This window comes from Catharus ustulatus, chromosome 34 (assembly GCF_009819885.2).
Source record: "Catharus ustulatus isolate bCatUst1 chromosome 34, bCatUst1.pri.v2, whole genome shotgun sequence".
Lineage (NCBI taxonomy): Eukaryota > Metazoa > Chordata > Aves > Passeriformes > Turdidae > Catharus > Catharus ustulatus.
Genome location: NC_046254.1, coordinates 1,767,104 through 1,794,849, shown reverse-complemented (window position 1 = coordinate 1,794,849; position 27,746 = coordinate 1,767,104). Strand labels below are relative to the sequence as shown.

The 27,746-nt window shown below is 46.6% G+C and overlaps 3 protein-coding genes and 1 long non-coding RNA gene across 4 annotated transcripts in view; 3 read left to right on the top strand and 1 right to left on the bottom strand.

Annotated features, from left to right (window-relative positions):
• The window catches only part of LOC117009628 (zinc finger CCCH domain-containing protein 4-like), a 42,166-nt gene extending 36,366 nt beyond the window's left edge, over window positions 1-5,800 (top strand). The window contains 1 exon segment of the mRNA XM_033083894.1: window positions 1,896-5,800. Within this exon segment, the coding sequence (XP_032939785.1) occupies window positions 1,896-3,121 (1,226 nt within the window). The 3' untranslated portion in view covers window positions 3,122-5,800.
• Window positions 5,801-9,233: 3,433 nt separating this feature from the next.
• Window positions 9,234-17,203, bottom strand: LOC117009627 (protein phosphatase 1 regulatory subunit 14A-like). The gene is made up of 4 exons (XM_033083893.1): window positions 16,955-17,203; window positions 11,813-11,893; window positions 11,092-11,124; window positions 9,234-9,311 (listed from the first exon to the last, which is right to left on the bottom strand). The coding sequence occupies exons 1-4, from the start codon at window positions 17,201-17,203 to the stop codon at window positions 9,234-9,236; spliced, it is 441 nt and encodes a 146-aa protein (XP_032939784.1).
• Window positions 17,204-18,280: 1,077 nt separating this feature from the next.
• LOC117009625 (kunitz-type serine protease inhibitor 4-like) lies at window positions 18,281-23,170 on the top strand. The gene is made up of 4 exons (XM_033083892.1): window positions 18,281-18,438; window positions 19,751-19,918; window positions 21,912-21,947; window positions 23,097-23,170. Exons 1-4 carry the CDS (start codon window positions 18,342-18,344, stop codon window positions 23,168-23,170), a joined length of 375 nt encoding a protein of 124 aa, XP_032939783.1. The 5' UTR covers window positions 18,281-18,341.
• A 1,642-nt stretch (window positions 23,171-24,812) lies between these two features.
• On the top strand, window positions 24,813-26,562 carry LOC117009669. Its single transcript, XR_004420511.1, has 3 exons — window positions 24,813-24,976; window positions 25,871-25,912; window positions 26,529-26,562. It is a non-coding gene; the product is annotated as an uncharacterized LOC117009669 (long non-coding RNA).
• Window positions 26,563-27,746: the final 1,184 nt, after the last annotated feature.

The window sequence follows — 27,746 nt, the reverse complement described above, 5'->3', positions numbered from 1 at the left end:
GAAGATATTCCCAAAAATATCCTAAAAATATCAGAAAAATATCAAAAAAAATCCCCAAAAAATCTTGAAAATCCCAACCCGAGGGAGGCAGGAGGGGAGCGGGGGGAGAGGCCCGGAGCGACAGAGAGCATGAGGAGGGTGAGTCCTGAAAATTATAAAAATCTTGATCCTAAAAATCCCAAAAATATCCCAAAAAAATCCTGAAAATCCTAAAAATCCTCACCCCAAAAATCCCGGCCCGAGGGGAGCGGGGGGAGAGAACCGCAGCGACAGAGAGCATGAGGAGGGTGAGTCAAAAATACTGATCCTAAAAATCCTAAAAGCCCTGAAAATCCTGGTTCTAAAAATCATAAAAATCCCAAAAATTTTGGTCCTAAAAAACGCAAAAATCCCGACCCCAAAAATCCCGGCCCGAGGGCGGCCGGAGCGACAGGGAGCATGAGGAGGGTGAGTGAGTCCTAAAAAATCCTGAAAGTGTCCCAAAAATCCTAAAGATTTTGGTTCCAAAAATCCTAAAAATTCTGAAAATCCTGGTCCTAAAAATCCCAAAAATCCTAAAAATCTGATCCTAAAAAGCCAAAAAAAATCCCCAAAAAATCCAGAAAATCCTGGCCCGAGGGCGACCAGAGTGACAACATGAGGAGGGTGAGTCCTAAAAATCCTAAAAATCCTAAAAATCCTGGTACCAAGAATCCCAAAAATCCAGATCCTAAAAATCTCAAAAATCCTAAAAATCTCAAAAATTCTAAAAATCCTGGTCCTAAAAATTCTGGTCCTAAAAATCCCAAAAATCCCGGTACTAAAAATCCCGGCCCAAGGGCGGCTGGAGCGACCACAAGCACGACGAGGGTGAGTCCTAAAAATCATAAAAATCCTGATAGTAAAAATCCTGATCCTAGAAATTCTGATTGTAAAAATCCTGAAAGTTCTGGTCCTAAAAATCTTGAAAAAATCCTGGAAATCCTGACCCCAAAAATCTCAAAATCCTGGTCTTAAAAATCATACAAATCCTAAAAATCCCAAAAATTCTGGCTGGAGCAACAGAGAGTATGAGGAGGATGAGTCCTGAAAGTCATAAAAATCTTGATCCTAAAAATCCCAAAAATATTGAAAAAATATCAAAAAAATATTTTGAAAATCCTGAAAATCCTGGCCGAGGGCGGCCAGAGCGACAGAGAGCATGAGGAGGGTGAGTGGAAAAAATCCTGATCCTAAAAAATCCTAAAAGTGTCCCAAAAATCCTAAAAATTCTGGTTCTAAAAATCCTGAGTGTCCCAAAAATCCTGAAAATCCTGATCCCAAAAATCCCGACCCAAGGGCGGCTGGAGCGACTGTGAGCACAAGGAGGGTGAGTGGGGATCCTAAAAATCTTGATCCTAAAAATATCCTGAAAGTTCTACTCCTAAAAATCTCAAAAATCCTGAAAATCCTAGTCCCAAAAGTCCTGACCCCAAAAATCCTGAAAATCCTGGTGCTAAAAATCCCCAAAATCCTGAAAATCCCGACCTCAAAAATCCTGGCCTGAGGGTGGCCAGAGCAACAGAGAGCATAAGGAGGGTGAGTCCTGAAAAATCCTAAAAACTCTGGTCCTAAAAATCCTGGTCCTAGAAATATCAAAAGTCCTGAAAATCCTGATCCTAAAAATCCCAAAAATACTAAAAATCCTGGTGCTAAAAATCCCCAAAATCCTGAAAATCCCGACCCCAAAAATCCCGACCCGAGGGCGACCGGAGCAACAGAGAGCACGAGGGTGAGTGGGGAAAATCCTAAAAAATATCCCAAATATATCCCAAAAATCCTGATCCTAAAAACCCAAAAAGTGTTCCAAAAATCCCGAATTTTTTTACTTTTATTTTTTCTAATTTCTATTTTATTTTTATTTTTATCCCCCCCAGGAGACCCCCCCAGCTGGTACTCCAGCGACGAAGACGACGGCGCCGGCAGCGTCACCTCCATCCTCAAATCCCTGCGCCAGCAAAGCTCCACCCGCCCCCAAAACCCCCCTGGGGACCCCCCTGGAGACCCCAGACCCCCCAGAGCCCCCAGACCCAGCGACCCCAGACTCAGGGACCCCAGACTGGCCCGAAATCCCGACCTCACCCCCGGCGACCCCGGCCCCTCGGACCCGCGCCTGGCCCGGCACTGCCCCCGCCCCGAACCCCCCAAACCGCCCCAAATCAACGCTGAGGATGAGGATGGAGAGCGAATCCTGCGGGAAAAACCTCTGAGCATCCCCCTGGAGCCTCTCCCCGGCCATTCCCAACGGGATCCTCGCTGGGAGCTCCAACAATTCTCCCACATCCGCAAGGATCTGGTGCTGGCGCGGCCCAACTTCGCTCGCTCCGTGCTGTGGAGCCCCGAGGATTTGATCCCCCTGCCCATCCCCAAGCAGGATTTTCCTCTCAGGCCTCCCTCAGACCCGAGGCAACAACGTCCAGCAGGGCCTGACCCTTCTTCCTCCTCCCCATCCTCATCCTCATCGTCCTCATCGACGTCGGCGCTGCCGGATTTCGAGCTGCTGTCGCGGATTCTCAAAACTGTGACGGCTTCATCATCATCATCATCATCGTCAGGAGGGGACAAACCGAGCGATCCCCGAGTCAGGAAAGATCCCAGGCTGCAAAAATCTTTGGACAACGCCCGAGGGAGCGAGGGGGAGGCGGCGGCAGCTCCGGCCATCGCCCCCTACGACCCCAGGCTGAGCTGGGGCAGCTCCGGGCAGAGCAGCGTGCTCAGCGCCATCAGCCTCTACGACCCCAGGACTCCTCCCAAAGAACCCCAAAACGAGGGGAACCCACCCCAAAAACCCAGCTTGGATTCGGGGAAAAACCCCAAAGCCAAAGAGCCGCCCTTCGTGCGGCGCTCGGCGCTGGAGCAGGCGGAAAATCCGGAGAGGGCGGAGGGGACGGACAGGTACAACAGCTACAACAGGCCCAGGGGGAAAATGAGCTGTGCAGGGGAGGGGGGAGGGGCTCAGCACGGCCTCCCCCCCGCCCCCACCGTGTTTGGGGTGGGCAAAGTCGGGGGGAGCCCCCGGGAGGAGCCCCCTGAGGATGGGGATAAATCGCTCAAGGATGTGTTCAAAGGGTTCGACCCCACGGCGTCGCCCTTCTGTCAGTGAGGGGGGACAGGGTGGGGGTGGATTCACACAGAATCCAGCCAGGTGTGATCAGAATCCAGCCAGGTGTGCTCTAAATGGGGTCAGGTGTGGTGGAAATGGGGTCAGGTGGGGTTAAATCAACTCAAATTTGCTCAAAATCCATTCAAAATCTGGTCAGGTTTGCTCAAATCCACCCAAAATCCATCCAAGTGTGCTCTAAATGGGGTCAGGTGGGGATAAATGCACTCAAATTTGATCAAAATCCACTCAAAATCCGGTCAGGTGTGGTTAAATCCACCCAAAACCCATCCAGGTGTGGTGGAAATGGGGTCAGGTGGGGTGAAATCCACCCAGAATCCAGCCAGGTGTGGTGGAAATGGGGTCAAGTGGGGGTAAATCCACTCAAATTCACCTAAAATCCTCTCAAAATCTGGTCAGGTGTGGTTAAATCCACCCAGAATCCAGCCAGGTGTGCTCGAAATCCAGCCAGGTGCGGTGGAAATGGGGTCAGGTGGGGATAAATCCATTCAGATTTGTTCTAAATCAACTCAAAATCTGGTCAGGTTTGCTCAAATCACCCCAGATTTACCCAAAATCCACCCAAAACCCAGTCAGGTCTGCCCAAAATGGGGTCAGGTGGGGATAAATCCACTCAGATTTGATCAAAATCCACTCAAAATCTGGTCAGGTGTGGTTAAATCCACCCAAATCCACCCAGAATCCAGCCAGGTGTGGTGGAAATGGGGTCTGGTGTGGTTAAATCCACTCAAATTTGCTCAAAATCCATTCAAAATATGGTCAGGTGTGCCCAAAATGGAATTAAATCCACCCAAAATCTGGTCAGGTTTGCTCAAATCCACCCAAAATCCAGCCAGGTGTGCTCTAAATGGGGTCAGGTGGGGATAAATCCACTCAAATTTGATCAAAATCCACTCAAAATCCAGTCAGGTCTGCCCAAAATGGGGTCAGGTGGGGATAAATCCACTCAAATTTGTTCTAAATCCACCCAAAATCCGACTAGGTCTGCTCAAAATAGGGTCAGGTGTGGTGGAAATGGAGTCAGGTGTGGTTAAATCCATTTAAATTTGGTCAAAATCCATTCAAAATCTGGTCAGGTCTGTTCAAATTTACCCAGCTCCACCCAAAATCCAGTCAGGTGTGGTGGAAATGGGGGCAGGTGGGGATAAATCCATTCAAATTTATCCAAAATCCACTCAAAATCTGGTCAGGTGTGGTTAAATCCACTCAAATTTGCTCAAAATCCACTCAAAATCTGGTCAGGTCTGTTCAAATTTACCCAAATCCACCCAAAATTTGGTCAGGTTTTCTCAAAATCCACCCAGGTTTGCCCAAATCCGCTCAAAATCTGGTTAGGTCTGCTCAAATCTATCCAGATTTACCCAAAATCCACCCAAAATCGGGTCAGGTGTGCCCAAAATGGGGTCAGGTGGGGATAAATCCACTCAAATCTGCTCAAAATCCATTCAAAGTATGGTTAGGTGTACCCAAAATGGAATTAAATCCACCCAAAATCTGGTCAGGTTACCCAGATTTATCCAAAATCCATCCAGGTCTGCTCAAATCTACCCAAAATCTGGTCAGGGCTGCTCAAATGATCCCAAAATTTGGTCAGGTCTTCCCAAACCCCCCCAAATTTATCCAAAATCCACCCAAAATTTGCTCAGGTTTGCTCAAATCCACCCAAAATCCAGCCAGGTGTGTTCAAAATGGGGTCAGGTGGGGATAAATCCACTCAGATTTGCCCAAAATCCACTCAAAATCTGGTCAGGTGTGCCCAAAATTGGGTCTGGTGTGGTTAAATCCACTCAAATTTGGTCAAAATCCATTCAAAATCTGGTCAGGTTTGCCCAAAATGTAATTAAATCCACCCAAAATCCAGTCAGATCTTCCCAAATTTACCCAGATTTATCCAAAATCCACCCAAAATTTGGTCAGGGCCGCTCAAAATGGAATTAAATCCACCCAAAATTCATCCAGGTTTGCTCAAATCCATCCAAATTTATCCAAAATTCCCCCAAAATTTAGTGAGGTGTGACCAAATTACCCAAATCCACCCAAAATTCACCCAAAATTTGGTCAGATGTCCCCAAATCCACCCAAATTTATCCAAAATCCACCCAAAATTTGGTCAGGGCTGCTCAAAATTTAATTAAATCCACCCAGAATTCATCCAGGTTTGCTCAAATCCATCCAAATTCCCCCAAAATTCCCCCAAAATTTGGTCAGGAGTCCCAAAATCCACCCAGGTTTTCCCAAATTTGCCCAAATTTATTCAAAATTCACCCAAAATCCACTCAGAATTTGGTCAGGGCTGCTCAAAATCCACCCAAAATTCACCCAAGTGTCCCAAAATTCACCCAAATTTATCCAAAATCCACCTAAATCCACCCAAAATTTGGTCAGGTTTGCTTAAATTTACCCAAATTTATCCAAAATTCACCCAAAATTTGGTCAGGTTTGCTCAAATCCACTCAAATTCACCCAAAATCCACCTGAATTTATCCAAAATTCACCCAGATTTATCCAAAATTCCCCCAAATTTGCCCAAAATTCCCCAAATTTCCTCAAACCTGCCCAGATTTATCCAAAATTCGCCCCAAAATCGAGATTTTTCAACCCAAAAATTAATTATTTTTACCCCACAAACGAGATTTTCATTGAAAAATTGAAATTTTCTACTCAAAAATCAAAAATTTTCACCCAAAAATGGAAGTTTTCCTCCCCAAAATCGGGATTTTCCACCCCAAAATTGAGATTTTCAACCCAGAAATGAAAGTTTTCAACCCAAAATTGGGATTTTTCACCCCAAAATCGAGATTTTCACTGAAAAATCAAAATTTTCCTCCCAAAAATCAGAATTTTCCACCCCAAATCAAGATTTCTGTACCCAAAAATTGAGATTTTCAGTGAAAAATTTACATTTTCTACTCAAAAATCAGAATTTTCCACACAAATTTGAAGTTTTTGATGCCAAAATTGGGATTTTTCTACACAAAATTTTAATTTTCCACCCCAAAAAATTAGAATTTTCTACCCCAAAATCAGGATTTTTCCACCCAAAATCGAGATTTTCACTGAAAAATTGAAATTTTCCACCCCGAAAATCAAAATTATCCACCCAGAATCAAAATTTTCCGCCCAAAATCAGGATTTTTCCTCCCAAAAATTGACATTTTTGACCCCAAAATTGAGATTTTTCCACCCAAAAATCGAGATTTTCATTGGAAAATTGACATTTTCTACCTAAAAATTGATGGTTTTGACCCCAAAATCGAGATTTTTTGACCCAAAATTGACATTTTCAACCCAAAATCGAGATTTTTTCCACCCCAAAATTGACATTTTCAACCCCAAAATCGAGATTTTCGCTGAAAAATTTAAATTTTCTACTCAAAAATTCAAATTTTCCACCCCAAAATTGACATTTTCCACCCCAAAATCGGGATTTTTCCACCCAAAATCCGAATTTTTTTTTGTTGATTCCCCAGGAATTTTTTCTGGGGGGAGAAAAAATCGAAATTTTGGTCAAAGTTTCGCTCGGGATCGGAAAAAAAAATTTGGTTTTTTTTTCTTTTTCGGTTTTTTTTTTAGGGAATTTTGGGGGAGGGGGCGGGGCTTGGGGATGATGTAATAAATATGTAAATATATGCAAATGAGCTGCGACCAGCCTCGATTTGGGGAAAATTTGGGGGATTTTGGGAATTTTTTTGGAATTTTGGGGGAAATTTGGGAATTTTTGGGGCTCCTGGGAAATTTTTGGAGGGATTTGGGGGAGATTTGGGGGAAATTGGGGAATTTTGGGGGAAATTTGGGAATTTTTGGGGTTCCTGGGGGAATTTTTGGGGGGATTTGGGGAAAATTTGGGGGAAAAATTGGAAATTTTTAGGGAAATTTGGGGATTTTTGGGGTGTCCTGGGGGGTCTCAGATCAATTTTGGGGAGGATTTTGGGGAAAATTGGGAATTTTTGGGATTTCTTTGGGGAAATTTGGGGAAAAATTGAGAATATTTGGGTGGATTTTGGGGAAAATTTGGGGATTTTTGGTGTTCCTGGGGGGATTTTGGGGGAAATTTTGTGGAAAATTTGGGTGAAAATTGGGAATTTTTGGGAATTTTGGGGGAAATTTGGGGTTCCTGGGGGAATTTTTGGGGGGATTTGGGGAAAATTTGGGGGATTTTGGGAATTTTTGGGGAATTTGGGGGGGTTCCTGGAGCAATTTTGGGGAAAATTTTTGAATTTTTGGAGTTCCTGGGGGGATTTTGGGGGAAATTTTGGGGAAAATTTGGGAAAAATTGGGAATTTTGGGGATTTTTGGGGATTTTTTGGGATTCCTGGGGAGATTTTTGGGGGATTTTGGGGAAAAAATGGGCAATTTGGGGATTTTTTTTTTTTAGTTTTGGGGGAAATTTGGGGGATTTGGGGCAAATTTGGAAAAAAATGAGAATTTTGGGGGAGTTTTGGGGAAAATCTGGGGATTTTTTGGGAATTCTGGGGGAAATTTGGGGGGGAATTTGGGAATTTTTGGGTTGTCCTGGGGGGATTTGGGGGGAAAATTGGGAATTTTGGGGGCCCTGGGGGAAATTCTTGGGTGGATTTGGGGAAAATTTGGGTATTTAGGGGGATTTTTGGGGGAATTTGGGAATTTTTGGGGGTTCCTGGGGGATTTTGGGGTTTTTGGGGAAAATTTGGGGGATATTTTGGGAAAAATTCGGAATTTTTGGGTGGATTTGGGGGGAAATTTGGGGGATTTTGGGATTCCTGGGGGAATTTGGGAATTTTTGGGGTTCCTGAGGGAATTTTTGGGTGGATTTGGGGGAAATTTGGGGGGAAATTGAGAATTTTTGGGGAATTTTGGGAGTCCTGTGGGAATTTTGAGGGAAATTTGGGAATTTTTGGGAGTCCTGGGGGAATTTTTAGGGGGATTTTGGGGAAAATTGGGGGATTTTGGAGTTTTTTGGGGAAATTTTGGGGGAGTTTGGGGGGAAATTTGGAGGATTTGGGGTTCCTGGGGAAAATTTGGGAATTTTTGGGGTTCCTGGGGGAATTTTTGGATGAATTTTGAGGGATTTGGGGAATTTTTGGGAGTTATTTGGGGAATTTTGGGGGATTTTGGGGGAAAAAAATGGGAATTTTTGGGTGGATTTTGGGGGAAATTTGGGAATTTTTGGGGTTCCCGGGGGGATTTTGGGGTGGTTTTTTTGTTGTTTTCGGTTTTTTTTTCTTTGCCCATTTTTGGGTTTTTTTGTCCCAAATTTTTTTCCCTGCGGGGCCCGACAGGAAATGGGGGAGGGGCGGGGGGGGGAGGGGCGGGAATGTTCCCAAAATACCCAAAAATGTCACAAAAATGTCACAAAATACCCGAAAATGTTCCTAAAATGTCCCAAAATATTTAAAAAAATCCCAAAATATCCCAAATTTCCCCCCAAAAATCCCAAAATCCCCCCAAAACGTCCCCAAATTTTCCAAAAATGTTCCCAAAAATATCCAAAAATGTCACAAAATATCCAAGAATGTCCCCAGAATATCCCAAAAAAATCCTCAAATATTCCCAAAGTCCCCAAATCTCCCCAAAATGTCCCACAATATCCCCAAATATCCCCAAAAAAATCCTAAAATATCCCTCAAAATGTCCCTAAAATGTCACAAAATATCAAAAAATGTCCAAAAAGGTCCCCAAAATGTCCCCAAATATCCCCAAAAAATCCCAAAATGTCCCCAAAATATCCAAAAATATCCCAAAATATCCCTCCAAATGTCCTTAAATGTCCCAAAATGTCACAAAATCCCCCCAAATATCCAAAAAAAATCTCAAAATATCCCGAATTTCCCCAAAAATGTCCCCAAAATATCCAAAAAAAACCCCAAGAAATCCCCAAACCCCCCAAAATTTTATTTTTTTTTATTTTTCCCTCCAAACTTTTCCCTTCTCTCACACAAATTTTATTCTTTCACTTGGGGAGGGGAGGTAACAAAAAAAAAAAACCACAAAAAAATTAAATTTTTTGGCGATTTGCCCCCAAATTTTTGGAGATTTCACCCCAAATTTTTGGGTTCTCCTCCCTCAAATTTTAATTTTTTATTTTTTAATTTTAATTTTAATTTTTTTTTGGGGGTCACGGCGGCTCCCCCGATTTTTGGGGGGGTCTCTTGGGGAGCCCCCGGAGCTGCTCCAGGAGCTGCTGGATGAATTCCTGCGGGAAAATTTCAATTATTTCATTAATTAAATCGTTAATTAATTTAATTTTTAATTAATTCCCCTCCCCCCCCAATGCCCTGGGAGGGCCCCGCCCCTCCCCCCCCTCCCTCCCCTCCCCCATTTCCGGAATTTTCGCTCCCGAATTTTTTTTCCTTTTAAAGCCCGGACGGAGCCGAGGGTGGGGGAGGGGAGGGGAGGGGGAGGGGAGCCCAAAAAAAAAACCCCAAAAATAAAAAATACCAAAGAAAAAAAAATTCGGATTAAAAAGCAGAAAATCCCCCTAAAAAAGTTTAAAAAATAAAATTATTCTGGAAAAAAAAGGCAAAAAACTCCCCCAAAAATCCCCCCAAGAATGGGAAAAAAATTAAAAGTTTCCCCCGAAAAAAATCCCCCCCAAAAAGTTTTAAAAAAATAAAACTCTTCCTGAAAATAAAAATAAACAAGTCCCCAAACATGCCCCCAAAATAGGAATAAAATTAAAAATTCCCCCCCAAAAATCCCAGAAAATGCCCCCAAAAGTTTAAAAAAAATAAAATTATTTCCTGAAAAAAAATCCCAAAAAAATGACCCCAAAAATGGGGAAAAAAAAAGAATTTCCCCAAAAAAAGTCCTGAAAAAAAATCCCCAAAAATCCTCTCCAAAAAAAGTTAAAAAAAAAAAATCTCCCCGAAAAAAACCCCAGAAAATCCCCCAAAAAGTTTTTAAAAGAATAAAATTTTACCTGAAAAAAACCTCAAAAAAGTCCCCAAAATATCCTCCCAAAATAGGAATAAAATAAAAAATTCTCCCCCAAAAAAATCCCAGAAAATCCCCCCAAAAGAGTTTTTAAAAAAATAAAATTATCCCTGAAAAAAAACACAAAAAAATCCCCAAACATGCCCCAAAAATGGGAAAAAAATTTAAAATTCCCCCCAAAAAACCCCGAAAAAAAACCCCAAAATCCCCTCCAAAAAAGTAAAAAAAGTAAAATTCTTCCCCCCAAAAAACCCCAAAAAAATCCCAAAAACTGGAAAAATAATATATATATTCCCCCACAAAATAATTCCCAAAATAATCCCAACAATAAAATTAAAAATAAAATAAATCCCCTAAAAAATCCCTCAAATAATTCCTAACAAAATCCCCCCACAAAAAAATTTAAAAAATTAAAATTCAACCTCAAAACCTAAAAAAAACCAAAAAAAAATTCTCAAAAAAACCCCAAAAAAATCGCTGAAAATATCCCAAAAATTCCCCCCAAAAATCCAAAAAATCCCAAAAAAAATCCTCCCAAAATTAAAAAAAACCACCTTAAAAAAACCCCAAAAAATCCTAAAAAAGCCCCAACTCCACACAAAAAAACTCTAAAAAAATCCCCCCCAAAACCCCAAATAATTCCCAAAAAATCTCCCCAAAAATAAAAAGAAAATCCCAAAAAATCCCAAAAGAATGCCCCCAAAAATCCCCCAAAAAATCCCAAAAAAATATTTTAAAAATCCCCAAAAATGCCCTAAAAAATCAAAAAAAATCCCCAAAAAATCCCCAAAAATAATTTTAAAAAATCCCTGAAAAATCCCAAACAATCTCCCAAAAAACCCCCCAAAAATCCCAAAAAAATAAAAATAAACCCTAAAAAAATCCCCCAAAAATCAAAATAAAGCCCTGAAAAATTCCCAAAAAATTTCCAAAAAACCCCAAAAATTCCTCCCCCAAAATAAAAAAAATAAAAAAATAAAAACTCCCAAAAAATCCCCAAAACTCCCAAAAAATTCCCATTTTTTTCCCCTTTTTCTCACCTGGGTGTCGGCGGTGCAGGAGCTCAGGATGCTCTGGGGGAATTCATTAAAATTAATTAAAATTAAAATTAATTAAAATTAATTAAAACCAATTAAAATTAATTAAAATCATTTAATTCAGATCAATTCCCATTCATTTGGGGGCACTTTGGGATTTTTTTATGGAGGAGATTTGGGATTTTTTGGGGGAAAAATCGGGATTTTTTTATGTGGAAATTTGGGATTTTTAGGGAGGAAATTTGGGATTTTTAGGGAGGAAATTTGGGATTTTTTAATGGAGGAGATTTGAGATTTTTGGGGGGAAAATTTGGGATTTTTTGGGGGGAAAATCGGGATTTTTAATGTGAAAATTTGGGATTTTTGAGGGGAAAAATTTGGGATTTTTAGAGGAAAAAATTGGGATTTTTTGGGGGGAAATTTGGGATTTTGGGGGCCAGAAATTGGGATTTTTAATGTGGAAAATTGAGATTTTTAGGGGAAAATTTGGGATTTTTATGTGAAAATTTGGGATTTTTAGGGGGGAAATTTGGGATTTTTTTGGGGAAGAAATTGAGATTTTTAATGTGGAAAATTGAGATTTTTTTATGTGGAAATTCGGGATTTTTTAGGGGAAATTTGGGATTTTTGGGGAGGGGATTTGGGATTTTTTTGGGGACACTCAGGAGGATTTGGGGACCCTTTGGGGACCCTTTGGGGACACTTTGGGACCCCCCAGTCCCACCTGGAGTTTTTCCCTTCGCTCCTCGTCCGTTCCCAGCTCCTGCAGCTCATCAATGCAAACCTCGGCCGGGATTTCACCTTCCTGGGGTCAGAAAAATTCAAAATTTCACCACAAAAATCCCAAATTTCACCCCAAAAATCCCAAATTTCATCCTTAAAAAATCCCGAATTTTATCCCTAAAAATCCCAAATTTCACCCCAAAAATCCCAAATTTCATCCATAAAAAATCCCGAATTTTCCCCCCAAAAATCCTGAATTTTCCCCTAAAAATCCCAAATTTCACCCCCAAAAATCCCAAATTTCATCCCTAAAAATCTCAAATTTAATCCATTAAAATCCCAAATTTCCCTTAAAAAATCCCAAATTTTCACACTAAAAAATCCCAATTTTCCCTTAAAAAAAATCCCAAATTTCACCCCAAAAATCCCAAATTTCATCCCTAAAAATCCCAAATTTCATCCATAAAAAATCCCGAATTTAATCAATTAAAATCCCAAATCTCATCCCCAAAAATCTCAAATTTCTTCCCCAAAAATCACAAATTTCATCCATAAAAAATCCCAAATTTCACCCCAAAAATCCCGAATTTCCTCTCCAAAAATCTCAAATTTCATCCCAAAAATCCCAAATTTCATCCATAAAAAAATCCCAAATTTTCACACTAAAAAATCCCAATTTTCCCTTAAAAAAATCCCAAATTTCCTCCCAAAAATCCCAAATTTCCTCCCAAAAATCCCAAATTTCATCCCCAAAAATCCCAAATTTCACCCCAAAAATCCCAAATATCCCAAATTTCATCCCTAAAAATCTCAAATTTAATCCATTAAAAAATCCCAAATTTTCCCCCCAAAAATCCCAAATTTCATCCCTAAAAAAATCCCAAATTTCATCCCCAAAAGTCCCGAATTTCCTCCCCAAAAATCTCAAATTCCATCCATAAAAAAATCTCAAATTTCATCCATAAAAAAATTTTTGAATTTCCTCCAAAAAAATCCTGAATTTTCCTCTAAAAATCCTAAATTTAATCCATTAAAAATCCTAAATTTCCTCTGAAAAAATCCCAAATTTCCTCCCCAAAATCTCAAATTTCATCCATAAAAAATCCCAAATCTCCCCCAAAAAATCCCAAATCTCCTCTAAAGAAATCCCAGTTCTTTCCCCTAAAAAATCCCAAATTTCCCCCAAAAAATCCCAAATCCCCCCCCAAAAAAACCCGAATTTCCCCCAAAAAAAATCCCAAATTTTCCCCCTAAAAATCCCAAATTTCCCCTAAAAATCCCGAATTTTCTCCCAACCCCCCCCCCCCCAATGTCCCCAAATCCCTCCGGGTGTCCCCAACCCCCCCTGGGTGTCCCCAGCCCCGCCCCTCCCCCCCCGCCCCTCCCCCACCCTCCGGCCTCGCTCCGTTCCCACGGTGGGGGGAGGGGAAGGTCCCAAATGGGACCCTCGGGATTGGTTCCAGTTCCATCCCAGTTCATCCCAGTTCATCCCAGTTCATCCCAGTTCATCCCAGTCCATTCCAGTCCCATCCCAGTTTTTCCCAGTTCTTCCCAGTCCCATCCCAGTTCCATCCCAGTTCATCCCAGTCCATCCCAGTCCATCCCAGTCCCTCCCAGTCCTTCCCAGTTCCATCCCAGTCCATCCCAGTCCATCCCAGTTCCATCCCAGTCCATCCCAGTCCATCCCAGTCCATCCCAGTCCCTCCCAGTCCCTCCCAGTCCATCCCAGTTCTTCCCAGTCCTTCCCAATTCATCCCAGTCCCCCCAGTTCTGTTTCCAGTCCCTCCCAGTCCCATTCCAGTCCCAGTCCCGTTCCCAGTCCCCATTCCTTCTCCTGGTCCCCATCCCTGTCCTGGTCCCATTCCCGGTCCCAGTCCCGTTCCCAGTCCCTGTTCCTTCTCAAGGTCCCATCCCAGTCCCAGTTCTGCTCCCAGTCCCAGTCCCATCCCAGTTCATCTCAGTCCCAGCCCAGTCCCAGTCCCATCCCTGTCCTGGTCCCGTTCCCGGTCCCATTCCCTGTTCCTTCTGGTCCTGGTCCCCATCCCTGTCCCAGTTCTGGTCCCGGTCCTGTTCCCAGTCCCGTTCCTGGTCCCAGTCCCATCCCAGTCTCGGTTCTGGTCCCAGTCCCTTTTCCTTCTCCTGGCCCAGGTCCCCATCCCTGTTCCGGTTCTGGTCCTGTTCCCAGTCCCATTCCTGGTCCCAGTCCCATCCCAGTCCCGGTTCTGGTCCCAGTCCCGTTCCTGTTCCCATTCCCTGTTCCTTCTGGTCCTGGTCCAGGTCCCCATCCCTGTCCCGGTTCTGGTCCTGTTCCCGGTCCCAGTCCCGTTCCCGATCCCTTTCCCTGTTCCTTCTCCTGGTCCGGGTCCCCATCTCAGTCCCAGTTCTGGTCCCGGTCCTGGTCCCAGTCCCGTTCCCGGTCCCCATCCCAGTCCCAGTCCCGGTTCTGGTCCCAGTCCCGTTCCCAGTCCCATTCCCTGTTCTTTCTCCTGGTCCTGGTTCCCATCTCAGTCCCGGTTCTGGTCCTGGTCCAGTTCCCAGTCCCGGTCCTGGTCCCAGTCCCGTTGCCGATCCCATTCCATGTTCCTTCTCCTGGTCCCCATCCCTGTCCCGGTTCTGGTCCTGGTCCTGTTCCCAGTCCCGTTCCTGTTCCTTCTCCTGGTCCCGGTCCCGGTTCTGGTCCTGGTCCTGGTCCTGTTCCCAGTCCCGTTCCCGATCCCATTCCCTGTTCCTTCTCCTGGTCCGGGTCCCCATCCCAGTCCCGGTTCTGGTCCTGGTCCTGTTCCCAGTCCCGTTCCTGTTCCCAGTCCCATTCCCTGTTCCTTCTCTTGGTCCTGGTCCCCATCCCTGTCCCGGTTCTGGTCCTGGTCCTGTTCCCAGTCTCATTCCTGGTCCCATTTCCAGTCCCATTCCTGTTCCTGTTCCCATTCCTTGTTCCTTCTCCCGGTCCCTGTCCCAGTTCTGGTCCCGGTCCTGTTCCCAGTCCCATTCCTGGTCCCAGTCCCATCCCAGTCCCGGTTCTGGTCCCAGTCCCATCCCAGTCCCGTTCCTGGTCCCAGTCCCATCCCAGTCCCGTTCCTGGTCCCAGTCCCATCCCTGTCCCGGTTCTGTTCCCAGTCCCATTCCTGTTCCCATTCCCTGTTCCTGTTCCTTCTCCTGGTCCTGGTCCCCATCTCAGTCCCGGTTCTGGTCCCATTCCCAGTTCCTGTTCCCATTCCCTGTTCCTTCTTCTGGTCCGGGTCCCCATCCCGGTCCCGGTTCTGTTCCCAGTCCCCATCTCGGCCCCAGTCCCTCTCATCCTGTCCCAGTCCCTTCCCAGTCCCGGTCCCGGTCCCGTTACTGGTCCCGGTCCCATTCCCTGTTCCTTGTGGTCCCTTTTCCGGTCCCCATCTTGGTCCCGGTCCTGGCCCAGTTCCCATTCCCGGTCCAGTTCCCGTTCCCTTTCTGGTGCCATTCCCGTCCCGTTCCTGGTCCCGATCCCGATCCTGTCCCCGGTCCCTGGTCCCGGTCCCGATCCCAATCCCCTGATTTTGTTTTTGGTCCCTCTCCCAGTCCCATTTCCGGTCCCATTCCCGGTTCCGTGGCTCGGTCCCTGTTCCTGTCCCGGTTCCCGTCCCCATCCCTGGTCCCTCTCCCGGTCCCGTTCCCGGTTCTGTCCCTTGTTCCCTGTCCTGGTCCCCGGTCCCGGTCCCAGTTCAGTCCCGGTCCCAGTTCAGTCCCGGTCCATTTCCCAGTCCCGGTCCCGATCCTGGTCCCCCGGACCCACCCCCATCCTCATCCCGGTCCCGGTCCTGGTCCTGGTCCCGGTCCCGGTCCCGGTCCATCCCCGGCAGAACTTCCCGAGCCTCCATCCCCGCTCCCGCTCCTTTTCCATCCCGGTCCCGTTCCTGGTTCCCCTGCCCCATCCTCGGTCCTCCCCCGATTCCCATGCCCTGTTCCCGCTCCATTCCCGGTTCCGATCCCCGATCCCGGTGCCGGTTCCGGTACCCGTCCCCGGTACAGCTCCCTGACACCCCTGTCGATCCCGGTTCCCCATCCTCGGTCCTCTGCCCTGCTCCTGGTCCATCCCCGGTTTCCCCGCTCCGATCCCGGTTCCCCTGCCCCATCCCCGCTCCGATCCCGGTTCTGCTGCCCCATCCCCGATCCCCGGTCCAATCCCGGTGCCGGTTCCGGTCCCCGTCCCCGGTACAGCTCCCTGACCCCCCCTTCGATCCCAGTTCCCCATCCCCGGTTTACCCGCTCCGATCCCGGTTCCCCTGCCCCATCCCCGATCCCCGGTCCCATCCCGGTGCCGGTTCCGGTTCCCATCCCCGGTACAGCTCCCTGACCCCCCCGTCGATCCCGGTTCCCCATCCCCGGTTCTCCTGCTCCTTTCCCGGTTTCCCTGCCCCGATCCCGGTTCCCCTGCCCCATTCCCGCTCCGATCCCGGTTCCCCTGCCCCATCCCCGCTCCGATCCCGGTTCCCCTGCCCCATCCCCGATCCCCGGTCCCATCCCGGTGCCGGTTCCGGTACCCGTCCCCGGTACAGCTCCTCGAGCCTCCCGTCGATCCCGGTTCTCCATCCCCGGTCCCCTGCCCTACTCCTGGTCCATCCTCGGTTCTCCTGCCCCGATCCCGGTTCCCCTGCCCCATCCCCGCTCCGATCCCGGTTCCCCTGCCCCATCCCCGCTCCGATCCCGGTTCTGCTGCCCCATCCCCGATCCCCGGTCCCATCCCGGTGCCGGTTCCGGTACCCATCCCCGGTACAGCTCCCTGACCCTCCCTTCGATCCCGGTTCCCCATCCCCGGTTTCCCCGCTCCGATCCCGGTTCTCCTGCCCCATCCCTGGTCCCGATCCCGGTTCCCCTGCCCCATCCCCGCTCCGATCCCGGTTCTCCTGCCCCATCACCTGCCCCGATCCCGGTTCCCCTGCCCCATCCCCGATCCCCGATCTAATCCCGGTCCCGGTTCCGGTTCCCATCCCCGGTACAGCTCCTCGAGCCTCCCGTCGATCCCGGTTCCCCATCCCTGGTCCCCTGCCCTGCTCCTGGTCCATCCCCGGTTTCCCCGCCCCGATCCCGGTTCTCCTGCCCCATCCCTGGTCCAATCCCGGTTCCCCTGCCCCATCCCCGTTTCCCGGTCCAATCCCGGTGCCGGTTCCGGTACCCGTCCCCGGTACAGCTCCTCGAGCCTCCCGTCGATCCACTGCTCCGTGTCCAGCCTCCGCTGCAGCTCCTGCCGGTTGTACTTGACCGTGACCCGAGCCGAGCGCCGCTGAACCCCGGGACTGCGGCCCGGGGACCTCCGGCCCGGTTCGAGCCCCGATCCCGGAGACCCCCGGCCCGGTTCGAGCCGCCCCCGGCCCGGTTCGAGCCCCCCCCGGCCCTGCCGCCGCCCCACCCGGTTCGCCGCCATCGCTCGGGACGCGGCTCCGGGGCGGCCGCCGGGGGTAGGGGGCGAGGGGGCGGGGCTTGGGAGGGCGTGGCTGGTGGGCGGGGCTTAATTCCGGGTTCACGTTATGGTCAATGATGAGTGGGCGTGGCTTAGAAGGGCGAGGCAGGGGCGTGGCTTGAATGGGGATCCTCCCCCAGAGCCCCCGACGCCTCCAGAGCCACAAAGGGGCGTGGCTTAAGGGGCGGGGGGCGTGGCTTAAACGGGGAATGCATTAATAGCTATTAGGGGGGCGGTGTTTGAAGGGGCGTGGCTTAAATGGGGAACGCCCCCAGAGAGTCCCAAAATCCGCCCCAAAATTCCTCAAAACGCTGCAGGGCCCAAAATTCCTACAAAATCCCCCAGACCCCAAAATCTCCCTAAAATCCCCTCAGACGCCAAAATACCCCAGACCCTAAAACCCCCCAAAATCCCCCCAAATCCCCCCAAAATCCACCAAATCCCCCTCAGACCCCAAATACCCCCAAAATTGCCCCAAATCCCGCCACAATCCCCCAAATCCCCCAGACCCCAAAATCCCCCAAAACCCCTCAGACCCCAAAACCCCTCGAAATTTCCTCAAACCCCTCAGACCCCAAAACCCTCCAGAATTCCCCCAAATCCCCCCGACCCCAAAAACCCCAAACCCCCCCCACAGCAGCGCGATTTCCCGCCTCGCATGCAAATGAAGTGGGCGTGGCTTAGCTACACCACCAGCGCCGTTACCGCGGAGGGGGCGTGGCCTAACGGAGCGGGCTTGGCCAATCACCGAACAGTCTCAGTTCCGAGTGGGCGTGGCTTTATTTACGGTATGGGCGTGGCCTGTTTCCGTGGTGATACAGTTCTGTTTCCGGTGTGGGCGCGGCGTGTTTCCATGGTGACACGGGCCTGTTTCCGGTATGGGCGCGGCGCGTTTCCATGGTGACACGGGCCTGTTTCCAGTATGGGCGCGGCCTGTTTCCATGGTGACACGGGCCTGTTTCCGGTATGGGCGCGGCCTGTTTCCATGGTGACACGGGCCTGTTTCCGGTGTGGGCGCGGCCTGTTCGGGGATAGGCGCACCTGTTCCGGGATGGGCGTGTCCCTCGGCGCACCTGGCTGACGTCACGGGCGCACACCTGCGATGGCGGCGGGGCGGCTCCTCCCGCTGCTCCTGCTGCTCCTGGGGGTCCCGGGGGGCTCCGGGCAGGACCCCCCGAGCGGCCCCGCCGCCCTCGCCGGTACCGAGGGGATGGGGACCGGAAATGAGGGGAGGGGGGACCGGAAATGAGGGGAGGGGGGACCGGAAGTGGGGGAGTCCCGTTGGTGTGGGGGGGCGGCCTGGAAGGGTCTGGGGGGGTCCAGAACTTTGAGGGGGGTCCCGAAATTTGGGGAGGGGGATCCTGAATTTTGGGGAGGGGTCCAGGAGGGGATTTAGGGGGGTTTTGGGTGGATTTTGGGGTGAATTTTGAATTTTTTGGGGTCTCTAACGGGTCCCACCCCCTGCCCGGTGCCGGTTACCGGTACCGGGATGGATTTTGGACGGATTTTGGGGTGAATTTTGAGTAGATTTTGGCTTTTTTGGGGTGAATTTTGGTTTTTTTGGGGTCTCTAACGGGTCCCACTCCCAGCCCAGTGCCGGTTACCGGTACCGGGGCTGAATTTTGAGGTGAATTTTAGACTTTTTGGGATGAATTTTGGATTTTTTTGGGGTCCCTAACCGGTGTTTTCCCCAGCCCGGTGCCGGTTACCGGAACCAGGCTGAATTTTGGGGTGAACTTTTTAGTTTTTGGGATCTCTAACGGGTGTTCCCATCAGACCGGTGCCGGTTACCGGAGCCGGGGCTGAATTTTGAGGTGAATTTTAGAATTTTTGGGGTGAATTTTGGATTTTTTTGGGCTCTCTAACCGGTTTTTCCCCAGAGTGGTGCCGGTTACCGGAACCAGGATAGATTTTGGGGGTGAATTTTTAATTTTTTGGGGTGTCTAACCGGTATTTCCCGCAGACCGGTGCCGGTTACCGGTACCGGGGCTGAATTTTGAGGTGAATTTTAGACTTTTTGGGATGAATTTTGGATTTTTTTGGGGTCCCTAACCGGTGTTTCCCGCAGAGCGGTGCCGGTTACCGGAGCTGGGATAGATTTTGGGGTGAATTTTGGGTTTTTTTGGGTTTTTAACCGTTTTTTCCCGCAGACCGGTGCCGGTTACCGGTACCGGGGCTGAATTTTGGGCTGGATTTTGGGGTGAATTTTGGTTTTTATAGGGTTTTTAACCCGTTTTTTCCCCAGGCCGGTGCCGGTTACCGGAACCAGGCTGAATTTTGGGATGAACTTTTTATTTTTTGGGATCTCTAACCGGTTTTCCCGCAGACCGGTGCCGGTTACCGGAGCCAGGATAGATTTTTGGGGTGAATTTTAGATTTTTTGGGATGAATTTTTTATTTTTTGGGGTCTCTAACCGTTTTTTCCCCAGAGCGGTGCCGGTTACCGGAGCCGGGGCAGAATTTCGGGATGAATTTTGAATTTTTTAGGGTCTCTAACCGTTTTTTCCCCAGATCGGTGCCGGTTACCGGCGCTCACCGGCCGCTGCCGCGCCTCCATCCCGCGCTGGTTTTTCAACGCCTCCGCCGGGAGCTGCGAGAGTTTCGTGTTCGGCGGCTGCGGCGGCAACCGGAACAACTTCGGGAGCGAACGGGAGTGCCGGGAGAGCTGCGGGGGAGCCGGTGAGAACCGGGAATAACGGGGAATAACGGGGGAATAACGGGGAATAACGGGAACAACTTCGGGAGCGAACGGGAGTGCCGGGAGAGCTGCGGGGGGAGCGGTGAGAACCGGGAATAACGGGAATTACCGGGAGGAATAACGGGGAATAACGGGAGTGCCGGGAGAGCTGCGGGGGAGCCGGTGAGAACCGGGAATTACCGGGGAATACAGAGGGAATAACGGGGAATAACGGGAGGGACCGGGGAGTGCCGGGAGAGCTGCGGGGGGAGCGGTGAGAACCGGGAATAACGGGAATTACCGGGGGGAATAACGGGGAATAACGGGAGTGCCGGGAGAGCTGCGGGGGAACCGGTGAGAACCGGGAATAACGGGAATTACGGGGAATAACCGGGGAATAACGGGAGTGCCGGGAGAGCTGCGGGGGGAGCGGTGAGAACCGGGAATTACCGGGGAAATAACGGGGAATATCAGGAGAGACCGGGAAATACCGGGAGGGGTTGGGGGAAACAGGGAACAACCTCGGGAGGGCTGAGACAGAACCGGGGGAGGGGCCGGGGGACACCGGGAGGGGCGGGGAAAGGGGGAGGGGAGGGACCGGGAGGGACCAGGAACAATTCCAGGAATCTCGGGAATGGTTGGGGATTTTGGGAGGTGATTTTTTCCCCGTTTTTTTCCCATTTTTTCCCTTTTTTCCCCATTTTTTTTGCATTTTTTCTCCTTTTTCCCCCCCTTTTTTTCCCTTTCCCCTCCCCATTTTAACCCATTTTTTTTCCCATTTTTTTCCCATTTTTTCCCATTTTTTCCCATTTTTTCCCATTTTTTTCCATTTTTTTCCATTTTTTTCCATTTTTTTCCATTTTTTTCCATTTTTTTTCCATTTTTTTTCCATTTTTTTTCCATTTTTTTTCCATTTTTTTCCCATTTTTTTTCCCATTTTTTCCCCATTTTTTCCCCATTTTTTCCCCATTTTTTCCCCATTTTTTTTCCATTTTTTTCCCATTTTTTCCCCATTTTCCCCCCATTTCTTCTCCATTTCTTCTCCATTTCTTCTCCATTTCTTCTCCATTTCTTCTCCATTTCTTCTCCATTTCTTCTCCATTTCTTCTCCATTTCTTCTCCATTTCTTCTCCATTTCTTCTCCATTTCTTCTCCATTTCTTCTCCATTTCTTCTCCATTTTTTTCCATTTTTTCCCCATTTTTTTTCCATTTTTTCCCCATTTTTTTCCCCATTTTTTCCCATTTTTTTCCCATTTTTTCCCATTTTTCCCCCATTTTTCCCCCATTTTTCCCCCATTTTTTCCCCATTTTCCCCCATTTTTTCCCCATTTTTTCCCCATTTTTTCCCCATTTTTTCCCCATTTTTTCCCCATTTTTTCCCCATTTTTTCCCCATTTTTCCCCCATTTTTCCCCCATTTTTTCCCCATTTTTTCCCCATTTTTTCCATTTTTTCCATTTTTCTCGCATTTTTTCCCATTTTTTCCCCTTTTTTCCCCCCCTTTTTTTCCCTTTCCCCTCCCCATTTTTTCCCCATTTTTTCCCCATTTTTTTCCATTTTTTCCCCATTTTTCCCCATTTTTTCCCCATTTTTTTCCCATTTTTTTCCATTTTTTTTTCTTTTTTTTCCCCATTTCTTCTCCATTTCTTCTCCATTTCTTCTCCATTTCTTCTCCATTTCTTCTCCATTTCTTCTCCATTTCTTCTCCATTTTTTCCATTTTTTTCCATTTTTTCCCCCACTTTTTTTTTCATTTTTTTCATTTTTTTTTTCCATTTTTTTCCATTTTTTTCCATTTTTTTCCATTTTCTTCCCATTTCCCCCCATTTTTAAATCAATTTTTTCCCATTTTTTCTCCTTTTTTCCCATTTTTTCCCATTTTTCCCCATTTTTTCCCCATTTTTTTCCCCATTTCCCCCCCATTTTTTTCCCCATTTTTTTCCCAATTTTCCCATTTTTTTCCCAATTTTCAATTTCTTTCCCCATTTTTCCACAGCTGCCTCCAGCCCTGCCCCCACCAATTCCACCCCAGGTAATTCTGCATTTTTGGGGGGTTGGGGGTTGGATTTGGGGGGAATTTGGGTGCAAATTTCAGAGAAAATTCGGATTTTTAAATGTTAATTTTATTCATTTTTCTCTCCACTGTGCTGGGCTCGTGCCGTGCAGCGTTCTCACACTGTTAATTTAATTTAATTTATTTTAATTTAATTTAATTTTATTTTATTTTATTTTATATCTTATTTCTCTCTCAGGGCACTGTTCAGCCCCTCCTGTCCCCAGTCCGTGCCGCACCGTGTTCCTGCACTGGAATTTGTACTTAATTTAATTTAAATTTTTATTTTATTTTTAATTTTGATTTAAATTTATATTATATTTTGTTTATATTTATTTATCAGAACATTGTTCAGCCCCTCCAGTCCCTGCCGCGCTGCGTTCCCCCGCTGGTACTAATATTTAATTTAATTTTTATTAATTGATATTTTGTTTATTTCTCAGAGCACTGCTCAGCCCCTCCTGTCCCAGGTTCCTGCACTGGAATTTGTATTTAATTTAATTTAATTTAATTTAATTTAGATTTTATTTTATTTTATTTTATTTATTTCTCAGAGCCCTGCTTAGCCTCGCCTGTCCCCAGTCTGTGCCGTGCCACGTTCCTGCACTGGAACTTGTATTTAATTTTAATTTATATTTATTTTATTTATTTATATTTTATTTCTCTCTCAGAGCATTGTTCAACCCCTCCAGTCCCTGGTCCGTACCGCGTTCCTGTGCTGGAATTTATATTTAATTTAATTTATATTAATTTAATTTATATTTATTTCTCCCCAGAACCTTGTTCAGCCCCTCCCGTGCCTGGCCCCTGCTGTGCTGTGTTCCTGTGCTGGAATTTGTATTTAATTTAAATTTAAATTTAAATTTTTATTTTATTTATATTTTCTCTCTCAGAACATTGTTCAACCCCTCTTGTGCCAGATCCGTGCCGCGTTCCCGCACTGGAATTTGTATTTAATTTAAATTTATTTTATTTGTATTTATTTTATTTATATTAATTTTATATCTCAGAACATTGCTCAGCCCCTCCCGTGCCCGGCCCGTGCCGCATTCCTGTGCTGGAATTTGTATTTAATTTAATTTTTATTAATTGATATTTAATTTTATTTTATTTATATTTATTTTTTAGAACACTGCTCAGCCCCTCCAGTCCCCGGCCTGTGCCGTGCCGCGTTCCCCTGCTGGTGTTTATATTTAATTTAATTTTTATTTATTTATTTATATTTTATTTAATTTTATTTTATTTATTTTATTTCTCAGAGCACTGTTCAGCCCCTCCCGTCCCCGGCCTATGCCGCGCCGTGTTCCCCCGTTGGTACTATTATTTAATTTAATTAATATTTATTTTATTTCTATCTATTTCTATTTATTTTTTAGAACACTGCTCAGCCCCTCCCATGCCCGGTCTGTGTCACGTTCCCCCGCTGGAATTTGTATTTAATTTAAATTTATTTTATTTGTATTTATTTTATTTATATTAATTTTATTTCTCAGAGCACTGTTCAGCCCCCCCAGTCCCCGACCCCTGCGATGCCACGTTCCTGTGCTGGAATTTAATTTAATTATTTAATTAAATTAATTATTTATTAATTATTTAATTTTAATTTTAATTTATATTTATTTTATTTATTTATATTTTATTTATTTTTCAGAGCACTGTTCAGCCCCTCCCATCCCTGGTCCGTGCCGCGCCGCATTCCTCTGTTGGTGTTTATATTTAATTTTATTTTTATTTTATTTTCTCTCCCAGAACATTGTTCAGCTCCCCCAGTCCCTGGCCTGTGCCACCCTGCATTCCCCCGCTGGTATTTGTATTTAATTTAAATTTATTTTATTTATATGTATTTTATTTATATTTATTTGTATTTTATTTCTCTCCCAGAACATTGCTCAGCCCCTCCAGTCCCTGGTCCGTGCCGCGCCACGTTCCCCCGCTGGAATTTATATTTAATTTAATTTTTATTAATTGATATTTAATTTAATTTTATTTATATTTATTTTTTAGAACACTGCTCAGCACCCCCAGTCCCCGGCCTGTGCCGCGCCGCGTTCCCCTGCTGGTGTTTATATTTAATTTAATTTTTATTTATTTATTTATATTTTATTTTATTTTATTTTATTTATTTTATTTCTCAGAGCACTGTTCAGCCCCTCCTGTCCCCGGCCTATGCCGCGCCGTGTTCCCCCGTTGGTACTAATATTTAATTTAATTAATATTTATTTTATTTCTATTTATTTCTATTTATTTTTTAGAACACTGCTCAGCCCCTCCCGTGCCCGGTCTGTGCCACGTTCCCCCGCTGGAATTTGTATTTAATTTAAATTTATTTTATTTGTATTTATTTTATTTATATTAATTTTATTTCTCAGAACACTGCTCAATCCCCCCAGTCCCCGACCCCTGCCATGCCACGTTCCTGTGCTGGAATTTGTATTTAATTTTAATTTTAATTTATATTTATTTTATTTATTTATATTTTATTTATTTTTCAGAGCACTGTTCAGCCCCTCCCGTATCTGGCCCGTGCTGCGCTGCGTTCCTCAGTTGGTGTTTATATTTAATTTTATTTTTATTTTATTTTCTCTCCCAGAACATTGTTCAGCTCCCCCAGTCCCTAACCAGTGCCACCCTGCATTCCCCCGCTGGTATTTTTATTTAATTTAAATTTGTTTTATTTATATGTATTTTATTTATATTTATTTGTATTTTATTTCTCTCCCAGAACATAGCTCAGCCCCGCCGGTGCCAGGTTCATGCTGTGTTCCAATGCTGCAATTTGTATTTAATTTAATTTTTATTAATTGGTATTTAATTTAATTTTATTTATATTTATTTTTTAGAGCACTGTTCAGCCCCTCCCGTTCCCGGTCCGTGCCGCGCCGCGTTCCCCCGCTGGTATTACAGCCCCCAGGAGCGCTCGTGCCGCGAGTTCACCTACGGCGGCTGCCGCGGCAACGCCAACAACCACCGGGACCGGGAGGAGTGTCTGAGGCGGTGCCTGCCACAGGGTGAGTACAGAAATAAAATATATAAAATATAAACCAAAATCCAGAGTGCCTGAGGCTGTGTCTGCCACAGGGTGAGTACAGAAATAAAATATATAAAATATAAACTAAAATATAAACCAAAATATAAAATATAAACCAGAATCCAGAGTGTCTGAGGCTGTGCCTGCCACAGGGTGAGTGTAAAAATAGAAAATATAAACTAAAATCCAAAATCCAGAGTGCCTGAGGCTGTGTCTGCCACAGGGTGAGTACAGAAATAAAATATAACAAAAATATAAAATATAAACCAAAATCCAAATTACAGAGTGCCTGAGGCTCTGCCTGCCACAGGGTGAGTGTAAAAATATAAAATATAAAGTAAAATCCAAAATCCAGAGTGTCTGTGGCTGTGTCTGCCACAGGGTGAGTACTGAGAGAAAAATATAACAAAAATATAAAATATAAACCAAAATATAAACCAAAATCCAAAATCCAGAGTGCCTGAGGCTCTGCCTGCCACAGGGTGAGTACAGAAATAAAATATATAAAATATAAACCAAAATCCAGAGTGCCTGAGGCTGTGTCTGCCACAGGGTGGGTATAAAAATATAAAATATAAACTAAAATATAAACCAAAATCCAAATTACAGAGTGTCTGAGGCTGTGTCTGCCACAGGGTGAGTACAAAAATATAACAAAAATATAAAATATAAACCAGAATCCAAAATCCAGTGTGTCTGAGGCTGTGTCTGCCACAGGGTGAGTATAAAAATATAAAATATAAACCAAAATATAAACCAAAATCCAGCCAAAATCCAAAATGCAAACCAAACTCCAGCCCAAAATCCATCCCAAAAATCCAAAATCCATCCCAAAATCCAAAATTTCCCCGTTTTTCTCCCGTTTCCTCCCCAGATGATTTCGGCGCCGAATTCCAGAGATTCTTCTCCTCCAAAGGTTGGTTCAAAATGTCCCCAAAATGTCCCCAAAATGTCCCCAAAATGTCCCCAATGTCTTAATGTCCTCAGATCCTCCCACTGTCCCCAATGTCCCAAATCCCCTCAATGTCCCCCCAGTGTCCCCGAATGTCCCCAAATCCCTCCAATGTCCCCAAATCCCATTAATGTCCCCAAATGTCTCCAGTGTCCCTGAATGTCCCCAATGTCCCCAGGTGTCATTTTTGGGGCTCTGCTGCTCCTGGTGGCCACGCTGGCCCCGGGGCTTGGTGCCACCCACAATGTCCCCAATGTCATCAATGTCCCCAATGTCCCCAATGTCCTCAGTGTCCCCTTTCCTGTCCCCAATGTCCCCAAATCCCCTCAATGTCCCCAATCCCCTCAATGTCCCCAATGTCCCCTCAATGTCCCCAATCCCCCAATGTCCTGAGTGTCCCTCCAATGTCCCCAGTGTCCCCAATGTCCCCAAATCCATCAATGTCCCCAATGTCCCTGACCCCCAGGGATGTCCCCAAATCCCCTCAGTCTCCCCAGTGTCCCCAATCCCACCAGTGTCATCAATGTCCCCAAATCCCCCCAATGTCCCCAATGTCCCCAATTGTCCCTGATGTCCCCAGGTGTCGTTTTTGGGGCTCTGCTGCTCCTGGGGGCTGCGCTGGCCCTGGGGCTTGGTGCCACCCCCAATGTCGCCAATGTCATCAATGTCCCCAATCCCCCCCAGTGTCCCCAAATCCCCCAATCCCCCCAATGTCCCCAGTGTCCCCAATTGTCCCCAATGTCCCCAAATCCCCTCAATGTCCTCCCAATCCCCAGAGTGTCCCCAATGTCCCCTCAATGTCCCCAATCCCCCAATGTCCTGAGTGTCCCTGCAATGTCCCCAGTGTCCCCAATGTCCCCAAATCCCTCAATGTACCTAGATCTCCCAATCCACCCGATGTCCCCAATGTCCCCAATCCCCCTCAATATCCCAAATCCCCTCAATGTCCCCAAATGTCCCCAAATGTCCCCAATGTCCCCATTGTCATCAATGTCCCCCCAATCCCCTCAATGTCCCCAATGTCCCAAATGTCCCCAAATCCCCTCAATCCCACCAAATCCCCCCAATGTCCCCAATCCCCCCAATGTCCCCAATTGTCCCCAAATGTCCCCAGGTGTCGTTTTTGGGGCTCTGCTGCTCCTGGGGGCCGCGCTGGCCCCGGGGCTCAGTGCCACCTCCAATGTCCCCAAATCCCCTCAATGTCCCCAAATGTCCCCAATGTCCCAAATTCCCCCAAATCCCCCCAATGTCCCCTCAATGTCCCCAATCCCCCCAATGTCCCCAATGTCCCTGACCCCCAGGGATGTCCCCAATTGTCCCCAAATGTCCCCAGGTGTCGTTTTTGGGGCTCTGCTGCTCCTGGGCGCCGCGCTGGCCCCGGGGCTGCTCCTTCTCCTTCGCCGCTGCCGCCGGAAGCCTCGAGCGCCGCCGAGCCCCGAGGATCGCGAGTGCCTGATGAAGGATCCCTACCCTGCCTGAGAGCCCCCCAAAAACCCCAAAAACGGCCCCAAAAAATCCCAAATTATCCCCAAAAATATCCCAGAATATTCCCCCTCCGTGCTCTGCCCCCCCGGTGATTTTTAGTGATTTTTGTAGGGAAAAGGGAAAAAAAAATTGGGAGGATTTGGGAGAAAGAGGGTGGGAATCTGTGTCCTCCAAAAAAATAAAATAACCCCAAAAAATCCCAAAAGAATCCCAAAAAAATCCCCAAAAATATCCCAGAATATTCCCCTCCGTGCTCTGCCCCCTCGGTGATTTTTAGTGATTTTTGTAGGGAAAAGGGAAAAAAAATTGGGAG

Coding starts and splice junctions, on each gene's coding strand:
- LOC117009625 (XM_033083892.1), top strand. CDS start 18,342: ATGGCGGCGGGGCGGCTCCTCCCGCTGCTCCTGCTGCTCCTGGGGGTC. Junction 18,439..19,750: donor CGGCCCCGCCGCCCTCGCCG/GTACCGAGGGGA, acceptor TTTTTTCCCCAG/ATCGGTGCCGGTTACCGGCG. Junction 19,919..21,911: donor GGAGAGCTGCGGGGGAGCCG/GTGAGAACCGGG, acceptor ATTTTTCCACAG/CTGCCTCCAGCCCTGCCCCC.
- LOC117009627 (XM_033083893.1), bottom strand. CDS start 17,203: ATGGCGGCGAACCGGGTGGGGCGGCGGCAGGGCCGGGGGGGGCTCGAA. Junction 11,894..16,954: donor AGGAGCTGTACCGGGGACGG/GTACCGGAACCG, acceptor TTCTGACCCCAG/GAAGGTGAAATCCCGGCCGA. Junction 9,312..11,091: donor CCTGCACCGCCGACACCCAG/GTGAGAAAAAGG, acceptor ATTTTCCCGCAG/GAATTCATCCAGCAGCTCCT.